Raw genomic sequence first — 13,088 nt, forward strand, 5'->3', positions numbered from 1 at the left:
TATGTAACCACAGACACATAGCACAATCAGAAACAGAGAAATGAACAAGAGACACATAGCGCCATCAGGAACAGAGAAAAGAACCACAGACACATAGCGCCATCAGGAACAGAGAAAAGAACCACAGACACATAGCGCAATCAGGAACAGAGAAAAGAACCACAGACACATAGCACAATGAGGAACAGAAAAAATAACCACAGACACATAGCACAATGAGGAACAGAAAAAAGAATCAGACATTTAGTGCAATCAGAAACAGAGAAAAGAACAAGAGACACATAGCGCAGTCAGGAACAGAGAAAAGAACTTCAAACAGTTTTTTTGCCTTCTTTTGGATCAACAGCAAAAACAAATGTGAGGAAGGCTGAACTTGATGGACGCATGTCTTTTTTCAGCTATGTAACCATGTAACCACAGACAGTGCAATCAGGAACAGAGAAAAGAACCACAGAAACATAGCGCAATCAGGAACAGAGGACAAAACTAAAAAAAAACTAAAACTCAACTGAGCACACGATAAGCTAAGCACAGAGAGATAAACCAAGCATACAGCGTGTACCCTAGGAAAGATCGAGACCAACCAAACACAAAGAGCGTAACCGAAGATGTAAGGTCTTATTTACGACACAGAAAGCTAGTTGGACTGTAGTAAATCATTGTTTCACATTTAATTAATAACTTATTGTCCTAAGGACGTGTCATTACGTCCTACAAAGTCTGGGCTTTGACGCTGATAGAATGTGATGGCATGTTAATGTTCTGGTGTAAGCAGGGTTAAATTCCTGTACACGCCAAGGAGACCAAGGTATCAATCAATCCTAGGGGCTTCCCTTCGTCAGCTGGTGAGAACTGTATGCAGCGCTCACAGTGAATCTACTCAAATCCATGTGGGAGAGCGATTGCACTCAACGTGGTGAGTCTTGGGATGCAAACTGGCCAAAAGAGACCCTCAGGTTGTAACCAGTAGATGGCAGTCACAGAATACTGTCTTGTCCTGGAAATCTCTCTGCTGATATGACATGGATCGGGTTAATGTTAATATAAGGTAAGGCTTAATGCAGGAATAGGGTATAAGGTTAAGGTATATGCGTAGAGTTAGTGTAAGCATCGTGGTATGGTGAGGGGGATATAGTGTTAGTGTAAACTACCACAAATAAGTTTAGTCCTCAGACATAGGAGGCATTTACCAATCAGGGTTGATGCATGAATCATTTTGAATTATTTTTCTTTAGTTGGACTTGATGTGTAAAGTTTATTATAGGCCCCAATGTTTAACATGTGAGGTATACATATAGGATATAAAGCGTAGGCCCTTCCTGTCCTTAAGACCCCCCCAATATATAATGTGTATGGGTGCTAAATAATGGTGGAACAAGCACATCGCGCACATGCCAAGTTTTGTTTTGGTTCAGATCTTCATTATAATGAGGCGGTCCTAGAATCAGCATATAACATCCCACCCACAACGTGTCTTACCCTGGCACTGACAAAGATGAAGTCTTTCCGCTGGGTCTTATCCTTTTCTTTCTCAAACACAATGCCCAGTTTGTAGGGCACACGCTGGGACTTTATCAGCTGTCGGACTGGGTGATAAGAATAGAGAAAGCAGACATTAAACCATGATTTATCACATAAAACAACACGGCCATCTACACAAGGAACACAGAACCAAGTCCAGGAACGATTCAGGAAAGGAAAAAGAGATGCGACATGTACGGAGTAGGACTGATAGAAAACATTCATCAGACATTAAGATACAAGGGGATACAAAATCCATGTGTAGAGGGAACGTTTCTCAATACATCTCTTTGTGAGAGAAGTATCTATTTGCTGTAGCAGAGCTCGGCGTGTGATTATTCAATCGAGTATCTATGAATAGCAAGCAGTGAGCCTTACACCTACTGGGGAGGGAGGGGGTTCTGTAACAGCCCCCTAGTGACAGGTCTCATCCTAGTGCGGGGCTTGCGGTGGGAAGTGAGTGCTAATGGAGATGGTGGTTTTAACACTATAGGGTCAAGAATACATGTTTGTGTTCTGGAACCTATAGTGTTCCTTTAACCCCTTAACGACACATGACATGTGTGACATGTCATGATTCCCTTTTATTCCAGAAGTTTGGTCCTTAAGGGGTTAAAGGATCACTGTAGGGTCAGGAACACAAACATGTATTCCTGACCCTATAGTGTTAAAACCACCATCTAGCCCCCCTGGGCCCCTCATCCCTCCATAAATATAGCAAAATCTTACTGTATTCCAGCCAGAAGCCATAGATCTGCATGCTGTTTGTCTTAAAAAAAACAAGCAGTCTGCTGACATCATCAGAAGTGGTGGCCTGATCCAATCACAGTGCTTCTCCATAGGATTGGCTGAGACTGACAAGGAGGCAGATCAGGGGCAGAGCCAGCATGATTCAAACACAGCCCTGGCCAATCAGCATCTCCTCATAGAGATGAATTTCCTCTATAAGGAAAGTTCAGTGTCTGCATGCAGAGGGAGGAGATACTGAATGTTTGGATGCATTTTAGGCAGCCATGACCCAGGAAGGATCTCTAACCGCTATCTGAGGAGTGGCCAGTGAAGTTATCACTAGGCTGTAATGTAAACACTGCATTTTCTCAGAAAAGACAAAAACCCTGAAGGTAGTGATTCTACTCACCAGAACAAATTCAATAAGCTGTAGTTGTTCTGGTGACTACAGTGTCCCTTTAAAAAAAAAAAGAACCAGCTCATCTTTATTACAATTTTAAAGGGCAGAACAATTTTAAATGTTTATACCTCTCTGCCATCACCATGCCTATCCTCTGTTTCTGTTAAATAAACAATAACCTCCAGATTGACACTCATTTTTGTAAATAAGGTAGATTTATGATTGCAGATCAGAGTTTTTGAAATGTTGGCAGATAAAATGGTGTATTCGTGATGTCTTACTTTTATCGTGGGGAAACGTGTTCCAATCCTCCTGAGAATCCTTCACTTTTTTCATCACGGCAAGTTTTCCTCCCTCTACGTCTACACTTAACGTGTATTTCTGCGATTTCACGATCTTGGTTAGATCTGCCATGTCCAGCTTTACCTAGAATATAAAGAGACTCAATGGGACTGTCCTCCGGTACTTAAAAACGTTTGGGCTATTTCTAACATGCACTTTAGACAAATAAATTGTTTTTAACATCCCAGTGACATCCCGGTTAACATCCCAGTGAGCTCCCTCCATCCCCCTCCAGCAGCCCATTTATAAAGGTGACCGGGCATTCTGCGATGGGAATATGGACATTGGGCAGGCGATTCACTTAAAGCAGAGTATGGTTAACATCCCAGTGAGCTCCCTCCATCCCCCTCCAGCAGCCCATTTATAAAGGTGACCGGGCATTCTGCGATGGGAATATGGACATTGGGCAGGCGATTCACTTAAAGCAGAGTATGGTTAACATCCCAGTGAGTTCCCTCCATCCCCCTCCAGCAGCCCATTTATAAAGGTGACCGGGCATTCTGCGATGGGAATATGGACATTGGGCAGGCGATTCACTTAAAGCAGAGTATGGTTAACATCCCAGTGAGCTCCCTCCATCCCCCACCAGCAGCCCATTTATAAAGGTGACCAGGCATTCTGTGATGGGAATATGGACATTGGGCAGGCGATTCACTTAAAGCAGAGTACGGTTAACATCCCAGTGAGCTCCCTCCCCCCCCCCCCCCCCAGCAGCCCATTTATAAAGGTGACCAGGCATTCTGTGATGGGAATATGGACATTGGGCAGGCGATTCACTTAAAGCAGAGTATGGTTAACATCCCAGTGAGCTCCCTCCATCCCCCACCAGCAGCCCATTTATAAAGGTGACCAGGCATTCTGTGATGGGAATATGGACATTGGGCAGGCGATTCACTTAAAGCAGAGTATGGTTAACATCCCAGTGAGCTCCCTCCATCCCCCTCCAGCAGCCCATTTATAAAGGTGACCGGGCATTCTGCGATGGGAATATGGACATTGGGCAGGCGATTCACTTAAAGCAGAGTACGGTTAACATCCCAGTGAGCTCCCTCCATCCCCCTCCAGCAGCCCATTTATAAAGGTGACCGGGCATTCTGCGATGGGAATATGGACATTGGGCAGGCGATTCACTTAAAGCAGAGTACGGTTAACATCCCAGTGAGCTCCCTCCCCCCCCCCCCCCCCCCCCAGCAGCCCATTTATAAAGGTGACCAGGGATTCTGTGATGGGAATATGGACATTGGGCAGGCGATTCACTTAAAGCAGAGTATGGTTAACATCCCAGTGAGCTCCCTCCATCCCCCTCCAGCAGCCCATTTATAAAGGTGACCGGGCATTCTGCGATGGGAATATGGACATTGGGCAGGCGATTCACTTAAAGCAGAGTACGGTTAACATCCCAGTGAGCTCCCTCCATCCCCCTCCAGCAGCCCATTTATAAAGGTGACCGGGCATTCTGCGATGGGAATATGGACATTGGGCAGGCGATTCACTTAAAGCAGAGTATGGTTAACATCCCAGTGAGTTCCCTCCATCCCCCTCCAGCAGCCCATTTATAAAGGTGACCAGGCATTCTGTGATGGGAATATGGACATTGGGCAGGCGATTCACTTAAAGCAGAGTATGGTTAACATCCCAGTGAGCTCCCTCCATCCCCCTCCAGCAGCCCATTTATAAAGGTGACCGGGCATTCTGCGATGGGAATATGGACATTGGGCAGGCGATTCACTTAAAGCAGAGTACGGTTAACATCCCAGTGAGCTCCCTCCATCCCCCTCCAGCAGCCCATTTATAAAGGTGACCGGGCATTCTGCGATGGGAATATGGACATTGGGCAGGCGATTCACTTAAAGCAGAGTATGGTTAACATCCCAGTGAGCTCCCTCCATCCCCCACCAGCAGCCCATTTATAAAGGTGACCAGGCATTCTGTGATGGGAATATGGACATTGGGCAGGCGATTCACTTAAAGCAGAGTACGGTTAACATCCCAGTGAGCTCCCTCCCCCCCCCCCCCCCCCCAGCAGCCCATTTATAAAGGTGACCAGGGATTCTGTGATGGGAATATGGACATTGGGCAGGCGATTCACTTAAAGCAGAGTATGGTTAACATCCCAGTGAGCTCCCTCCATCCCCCTCCAGCAGCCCATTTATAAAGGTGACCGGGCATTCTGCGATGGGAATCTGGACATTGGGCAGGCGATTCACTTAAAGCAGAGTATGGTTAACATCCCAGTGAGCTCCCTCCATCCCCCTCCAGCAGCCCATTTATAAAGGTGACCGGGCATTCTGCGATGGGAATATGGACATTGGGCAGGCGATTCACTTAAAGCAGAGTATGGTTAACATCCCAGTGAGTTCCCTCCATCCCCCTCCAGCAGCCCATTTATAAAGGTGACCGGGCATTCTGCGATGGGAATATGGACATTGGGCAGGCGATTCACTTAAAGCAGAGTATGGTTAACATCCCAGTGAGCTCCCTCCATCCCCCACCAGCAGCCCATTTATAAAGGTGACCAGGCATTCTGTGATGGGAATATGGACATTGGGCAGGCGATTCACTTAAAGCAGAGTACGGTTAACATCCCAGTGAGCTCCCTCCCCCCCCCCCCCCCAGCAGCCCATTTATAAAGGTGACCAGGGATTCTGTGATGGGAATATGGACATTGGGCAGGCGATTCACTTAAAGCAGAGTATGGTTAACATCCCAGTGAGCTCCCTCCATCCCCCTCCAGCAGCCCATTTATAAAGGTGACCGGGCATTCTGCGATGGGAATCTGGACATTGGGCAGGCGATTCACTTAAAGCAGAGTATGGTTAACATCCCAGTGAGCTCCCTCCATCCCCCTCCAGCAGCCCATTTATAAAGGTGACCGGGCATTCTGCGATGGGAATCTGGACATTGGGCAGGCGATTCACTTAAAGCAGAGTACGGTTGACATCCCAGTGAGCTCCCTCCATCCCCCTCCAGCAGCCCATTTATAAAGGTGACCAGGCATTCTGTGATGGGAATATGGACATTGGGCAGGCGATTCACTTAAAGCAGAGTACGGTTAACATCCCAGTGAGCTCCCTCCATCCCCCTCCAGCAGCCCATTTATAAAGGTGACCGGGCATTCTGCGATGGGAATCTGGACATTGGGCAGGCGATTCACTTAAAGCAGAGTACGGTTAACATCCCAGTGAGCTCCCTCCATCCCCCTCCAGCAGCCCATTTATAAAGGTGACCAGGCATTCTGTGATGGGAATATGGACATTGGGCAGGCGATTCACTTAAAGCAGAGTACGGTTAACATCCCAGTGAGCTCCCTCCATCCCCCTCCAGCAGCCCATTTATAAAGGTGACCGGGCATTCTGCGATGGGAATCTGGACATTGGGCAGGCGATTCACTTAAAGCAGAGTATGGTTAACATCCCAGTGAGCTCCCTCCATCCCCCTCCAGCAGCCCATTTATAAAGGTGACCGGGCATTCTGCGATGGGAATCTGGACATTGGGCAGGCGATTCACTTAAAGCAGAGTACGGTTAACATCCCAGTGAGCTCCCTCCATCCCCCTCCAGCAGCCCATTTATAAAGGTGACCAGGCATTCTGTGATGGGAATATGGACATTGGGCAGGCGATTCACTTAAAGCAGAGTACGGTTAACATCCCAGTGAGCTCCCTCCATCCCCCTCAGGCAGCCCATTTATAAAGGTGACCGGGCATTCTGTGATAGGAATATGGACATTGGGCAGGCGATTCACTTAAAGCAGAGTACGGTTAACATCCCAGTGAGCTCCCTCCATCCCCCACCAGCAGCCCATTTATAAAGGTGACCGGGCATTCTGTGATGGGAATATGGACATTGGGCAGGCGATTCACTTAAAGCAGAGTATGGTTAACATCCCAGTGAGCTCCCGCAGAACAGAAGCATTATTGCTTATAATTAGGGTTATTCACTAGATTGGGAATTCAAAGTGAATTTATAATTTAAGGTCAAAATAGCAAAACTGGAAAAATGATGTAACCTATATCGCCACCTACTGGTAAAACAGTATTACAGGAGGCTCACTCACCTCAAACATCTGCACTGGGATACTCTTGGTCTTTCGGCAGGACTGCGGGATCGGCGCTGATTGGGCTGAATTGCTCATCTCCTGCAGCGCCTTCAGGGCCTGGGGAGAGAGGGGGGGGGGGGGGGGGGGGGGGAGGTTATGGGAAGAAGAGAATGGAGAGTTTATCATATCAAGAAAATGCATTATAAGAGAACATTGAAAAGAATGACATATTATATATATATATATATACATTAATAAACAGGACCGTACAAACCGCTCCCGTGTGACACGTTAATAAACAGGACCGTACAAACAGCTCCCGTGTGACACGTTAATAAACAGGACCGTACAAACAGCTCCCGTGTGACACATTAATAAACAGGACCGTACAAACAGCTCCCGTGTGACACATTAATAAACAGGACCGTACAAACAGCTCCCGTGTGACACGTTAATAAACAGGACCGTACAAACAGCTCCCGTGTGACACGTTAATAAACAGGACCGTACAAACAGCTCCCGTGTGACACGTTAATAAACAGGACCGTACAAACAGCTCCCGTGTGACACGTTAATAAACAGGACCGTACAAACAGCTCCCGTGTGACAGGTTAATAAACAGGACCGTACAAACAGCTCCCGTGTGACACGTTAATAAACAGGACCGTACAAACAGCTCCCGTGTGACACGTTAATAAACAGGACCGTACAAACAGCTCCCGTGTGACACGTTAATAAACAGGACCGTACAAACAGCTCCCGTGTGACAGGTTAATAAACAGGACCGTACAAACAGCTCCCGTGTGACACGTTAATAAACAGGACCGTACAAACAGCTCCCGTGTGACACGTTAATAAACAGGACCGTACAAACAGCTCCCGTGTGACACGTTAATAAACAGGACCGTACAAACAGCTCCCGTGTGACACGTTAATAAACAGGACCGTACAAACAGCTCCCGTGTGACACGTTAATAAACAGGACCGTACAAACAGCTCCCGTGTGACACGTTAATAAACAGGACCGTACAAACAGCTCCCGTGTGACACGTTAATAAACAGGACCGTACAAACAGCTCCCGTGTGACACGTTAATAAACAGGACCGTACAAACAGCTCCCGTGTGACAGGTTAATAAACAGGACCGTACAAACAGCTCCCGTGTGACACGTTAATAAACAGGACCGTACAAACAGCTCCCGTGTGACACGTTAATAAACAGGACCGTACAAACAGCTCCCGTGTGACACGTTAATAAACAGGACCGTACAAACAGCTCCCGTGTGACAGGTTAATAAACAGGACCGTACAAACAGCTCCCGTGTGACACGTTAATAAACAGGACCGTACAAACAGCTCCCGTGTGACACGTTAATAAACAGGACCGTACAAACAGCTCCCGTGTGACACGTTAATAAACAGGACCGTACAAACAGCTCCCGTGTGACACGTTAATAAACAGGACCGTACAAACAGCTCCCGTGTGACACGTTAATAAACAGGACCGTACAAACAGCTCCCGTGTGACACGTTAATAAACAGGACCGTACAAACAGCTCCCGTGTGACAGGTTAATAAACATGTGGAGTTTTTAACTATCTTGAATGCAGTAGTTATGGAAGGCTGAAGCAAATAGAAAGTAATACAATTTAAACCTCTTTTACTATGTGAAGAGACTAAAAGAAAAGAGTAAGGATTTAAAGAATCTGAAAATGTAATCTTACATCAGAATAAATTGTCTTTTAAAATGGAAGGTCATCTGTTCTTACATCCCTCTCCCCCTAATTTGTTTTTCTTAAAGGAACACTCCAGGCACCAAAACAACTTCATCTAAATGAAGTTGTTATGGTGCCAGGAGGCCCCCGGACTATTACTTCCAGAGGTTAAACCGTTCTCGAATGGTTTCACTCCAAAGTCGCCTCCAGCGGTGATTACAGCTCCCCCCAACCGTGGCTTCCGGTAAAATGTCACTTTCAGTAACGGCAGAGTGCCGCCGATTGGCTGCGAGCGGTCAGCTGACACTAAGCCAATCAATGATTCCCCATTCACAAAACTGCCTTGCAAAAGGTATGTACACAGCTCAACTACTGACAGTACTGAATGGTCTGAACAACAAAGCAACCGGCATTAAAAGGAGAGAAATGCACGGTTTTCACTAAAACGAGAATTCAAAGAAAAGTTAAGGCCAAATTAGCTGAAATTTAAGCAAAGCTGAATTAGAGATCATTTTTTCTGGTCTGGCTATTTTGACATTACTGGCCTTAGGGACCCTAAATTCACTAGTAAATACCCGTGCCAGTAAGGATATCACGGCCTGTGTGCAGCCAGGTTGGGAATTACAAGCCGTTCACTCAGGGCTGTTGGGGCTGAGTCTGTACATACTTTCGATAAGGAAGTCTTTCTGGTATTAGGAGCGTGGGCTAAGAGGCAGTATTATTATGGTGGCGAAATTAACCCCTTAAGGACCAAACTTCTGGAATAAAAGGGAATAATGACGTGTCAGACATGTCATGTGTCCTTAAGGGGTTAATACGATTTCAGCATGCCAAAAATACTGTATATTAATAAAGCTAAAATCTGTCAAAAACATTAAAGTTGTTTTGGTGCCCGGAGTGTCCCTTTAATTTGGATCAGACGATTCTATGATGCTTGATCTAATGATAGAACAGTTATTATTGAACCTTGGCTGTATTAAAAACTCTATAAATAAAATAACGAGGGCCAAGACATCCTCTACAAATAGTGATTCAGTAAGTGGGTATTTTGGTCATCGCTAATTCACTTCTCTTTCATACTGATTTTGTACAATGTGTCAAATATCAGATCCTTTGTGAACATACAATGTTATAATAATTTCATTTCACAGAGTTTATGGATCAATGTGTCACTTTTTAGTATCTAGTGTGTAAATTTCACCACAATCAATGCATTATACTACCCTGTGAGTTCATCAGTAAAGACTTAAAGGAACACTCCACTCCAGCTATATATGTCAGGAGCATCTTATCCTAGCTGCAGTTTCTAAAAGTGCTGAGTTCTATTTGAATTCAGAACGTTCCTAAGGAAATGCAGACACATATCCATGACTTTCAGTCAGACAGCCAGGGAGGTTATCTTCCCGATTCCATTAACTCCAGAGAGCTAATGGAACGGAAGTGTCAGGCCCCTGCTGTCTGCAACACATCACAATACGTCTCTGAGCATCTACAGACAATGATCGCATAAGACAAAGCAGTGGGTACATACCGGGGTCGCGGCTGCGACCGGGCCCGGCCCACCAGGGGGCCCGGCCGCCCTGCGACCCAGGTATGTACCCACTGGGCCAGCCTCTTCTCCTGGGGGGCCCAAGAGCCGGCCACCTCAGGGCCCCCCGAGGCTGGCTCTGCTGTCACCCGGCTGGCGCACCGCACTGATACCGGAGCCGGAAGATGACGTCATCAGTGCGCGCCGCGCAAGGGAGCTGAATAGGAAGCACTCAGGGGGAGAGTGCTCCCTCGCGCGCCCGCCAGGCTGCCTGCCCGCTGGGTGACACCACTGGACCCCAGGGAATCCCCTCAGCTCTCCCACAGGTAAGGAGGCTGGGGGAACTAAATGTAAAAAAAAACCATGTGTGAGTGTGTGTGTGTGTGTGTGTGTGTGTGTGTGTGTGTGTGTGTGAGCGTGTGTGATACTTCCCGATTAGTGTGAGTGTGTATCTTCACCAGATACGGAGAACCTGTCCCTTTTGCCCTGAGGAAAACGCAATCCTAGTCCTGTGTCGTTAGAAAAGGGATTCCATCAAAAAAGCATTCACATTTCACCTCTATTAATTTGTAAATTTTCTATAAATTGTAAAACAAAGCTTATGTAGTGACTACTACGACTTCTGTAAACTATTATATATATCGTCCTACTGTTTAAAAAAAAAAAAAAAATGTGTGAGCGTGTTCGTGTTAGAGTGTGTGTGTAAGTGTGTGTTAGTGTTAGAGTGTGTGTTCGTGTGTAAGTGTGTGTGAGTGTTAGAGTGTGTGTGTGTTAGTGTTAGAGAGTGTGTTACTGTGTGTGTCTGTGTGCATCTGTTAGTGAGTGTGTGTTTTGTAAGTGAGTGAGTGTCTGTCTGTCAGTGAGTGTGTGTCTGTCAGTAAATGTGTGAGTGTGTGTCTGTCAGTAAATGTGTGCGTCTGTTCATGAGAGTTTGTGTGTGTGTGTCTTAAGCACTTACCTTTCTCCAGCGCCGGACTCCCGTGGCGCTTGGGATCTCTCCGCCCCGATCCGCTTCTTAGCTCCGAATGCGCATGCGTGGCAAGAGCCACGCGCACATTCAAACCGCCCATAGGAAAGAATTACTCAATGCTTTCCTATGGACGTTCAGCGTCTTCTCACTGTGATTGTCACACTAGAGGCTGTATTAACCCTCAGTGAAACATGGCAGTTTCTCTGAAACTGCTATGTTTTCAGCTGCAGGGTTAAAACTAGAGAGACCTGGCACCCAGACCACTTAATTGAGCTGATGTGATCTGGGTGTCTGTAGTGGTCCTTTAAGTGTATGTGTTTATGCATGCACTGGCGTACATACCGCGGTCGCACGGGTCGCAGCCCTGCGCCCAGGTGCCCGCCGCCATGTGTAGTGGCCCCAGCCCGCGCAGAGTAAGAGCGCGCGCGGGGGGGGGGGGCACGGATCAGTTTTCGCACCGGGGCCCCATGGGTTGTGTGTACGCCACTGAGACAGAGAGATGATAGAAAGAGAAGGGTACAGGGAGTCTCTACCATGACTCAGATTACATGTAAAATCCAACAGACACAGACTGAGATAATTCATTATATAAAGTGGCATTCACAGCTGCCAAGAGCCCTGGATTTCCAGGTAGAGCCCTGGATGAGTTCCTGCTACAGTTTGTTTTTACCAATAAGCCGCACTATACTAACACAGATTCTTTCACTGCCTGATTCTGGCAGCTAATAAAAATAACTCTTTAATTAGCACAACTCTAACTAACGGGTTCTGATTGGTTGCTGCCAACAACAGTGTTTAGTAGAGTTTTTGTATCTGTTAATGTAATTGCAAGGTGGCGGTCTCCATTCTGAAACAGTCACACCCTAAACAGTTAGTTAAAGTTACACTGACTGTAGCTCGGCGAGATAAAAATAATCTGTAATGAGAACAAACTGAAATAATCAATTTCGAGAGCCGGGCTGCCGAGTCTCCTAAAGACGACATCCATTAATAATTAATAGCAGAGAGCAAATTTACCTTCTTCTCAATATTAGACAAGAACTCCTTCAGCACAGAGAGTTTCAGCACTAGGCTCTCAAGTTCCTGGTCCCCTGATTGACTAGCAGCCTACGGAGTACAAGAGAGATGAAGTCAGAACACATACCATAGAGATGTACAAACTATGTACAAACTATACAAACTATACAAACTATACAAACTATACGACTTGCTTTCTATCCCTGCCTTTGACAGTAATGGGAATACAGACAATTATTATTAAAATTATATCAAACAGTTCATGGATTAGATGGGCCAATACGTCAGTATTGGAGGGATGAGTACAGACAGTGGAATTAATAAAAAGTCAGTAAGAGACAGAGGTGTATAAACAGTCCCTACCGTCTGTCACTGCATGAAGAGCAATACTGGGATAAATTCCCTACAGAATGTTCCGGAATATTGCATCACTTCTATCATGTCCCCAATTACATCCCTTCTCTCCTCCAAAGGACGGTTAAACATGGCCCCAAACATCCCAAATGTTCCTCAGGATACTATTAATGTTACTAAAATTTATAGATCGCCAATAGTTTTCACAGCACTTTACAATTATAGAATGGGGAAATGTAACAATAATTTACATACAGAGTAAAATGGACAGAGTCAAGAGGTGAGGAAGGGCCTGCTCAGGTGAGTGTGTGCTCAGCATGAGCAAGAGGTAAATTTGAGCAATAATCCAACTCTGTTAATCTCCACATAATCTTACCCATGATATCGGAGATATAGACATCTGCTTAACTAAAGGATTGGAAGGGTAAATGGTTCATAATGCATGATAGCAAAGCTCAACTAAACATAGGCCTC

At 46.0% G+C, this 13,088-nt stretch overlaps 2 protein-coding genes across 3 annotated transcripts in view; one reads left to right on the plus strand and one right to left on the minus strand.

The window, feature by feature from the left end:
• Nucleotides 1-13,088, plus strand: part of CLPB (ClpB family mitochondrial disaggregase) — a 476,081-nt gene that overhangs the window by 284,488 nt on the left and 178,505 nt on the right. The gene's annotated exons all lie outside the window — the stretch shown is intronic.
• The window catches only part of INPPL1 (inositol polyphosphate phosphatase like 1), a 122,441-nt gene that overhangs the window by 48,103 nt on the left and 61,250 nt on the right, over nucleotides 1-13,088 (minus strand). For both annotated transcript variants that reach the window (XM_063432767.1, XM_063432776.1), the window contains 4 exons: nucleotides 12,261-12,350; nucleotides 7,049-7,147; nucleotides 2,932-3,076; nucleotides 1,480-1,586 (listed from right to left, as the gene is read on the minus strand). In XM_063432767.1, the coding sequence (XP_063288837.1) occupies nucleotides 1,480-1,586; nucleotides 2,932-3,076; nucleotides 7,049-7,147; nucleotides 12,261-12,350 (441 nt within the window). The remainder of the gene's footprint in view (nucleotides 1-1,479; nucleotides 1,587-2,931; nucleotides 3,077-7,048; nucleotides 7,148-12,260; nucleotides 12,351-13,088) is intronic.

This window comes from Pelobates fuscus, chromosome 1, assembly GCF_036172605.1.
Source record: "Pelobates fuscus isolate aPelFus1 chromosome 1, aPelFus1.pri, whole genome shotgun sequence".
Lineage (NCBI taxonomy): Eukaryota > Metazoa > Chordata > Amphibia > Anura > Pelobatidae > Pelobates > Pelobates fuscus.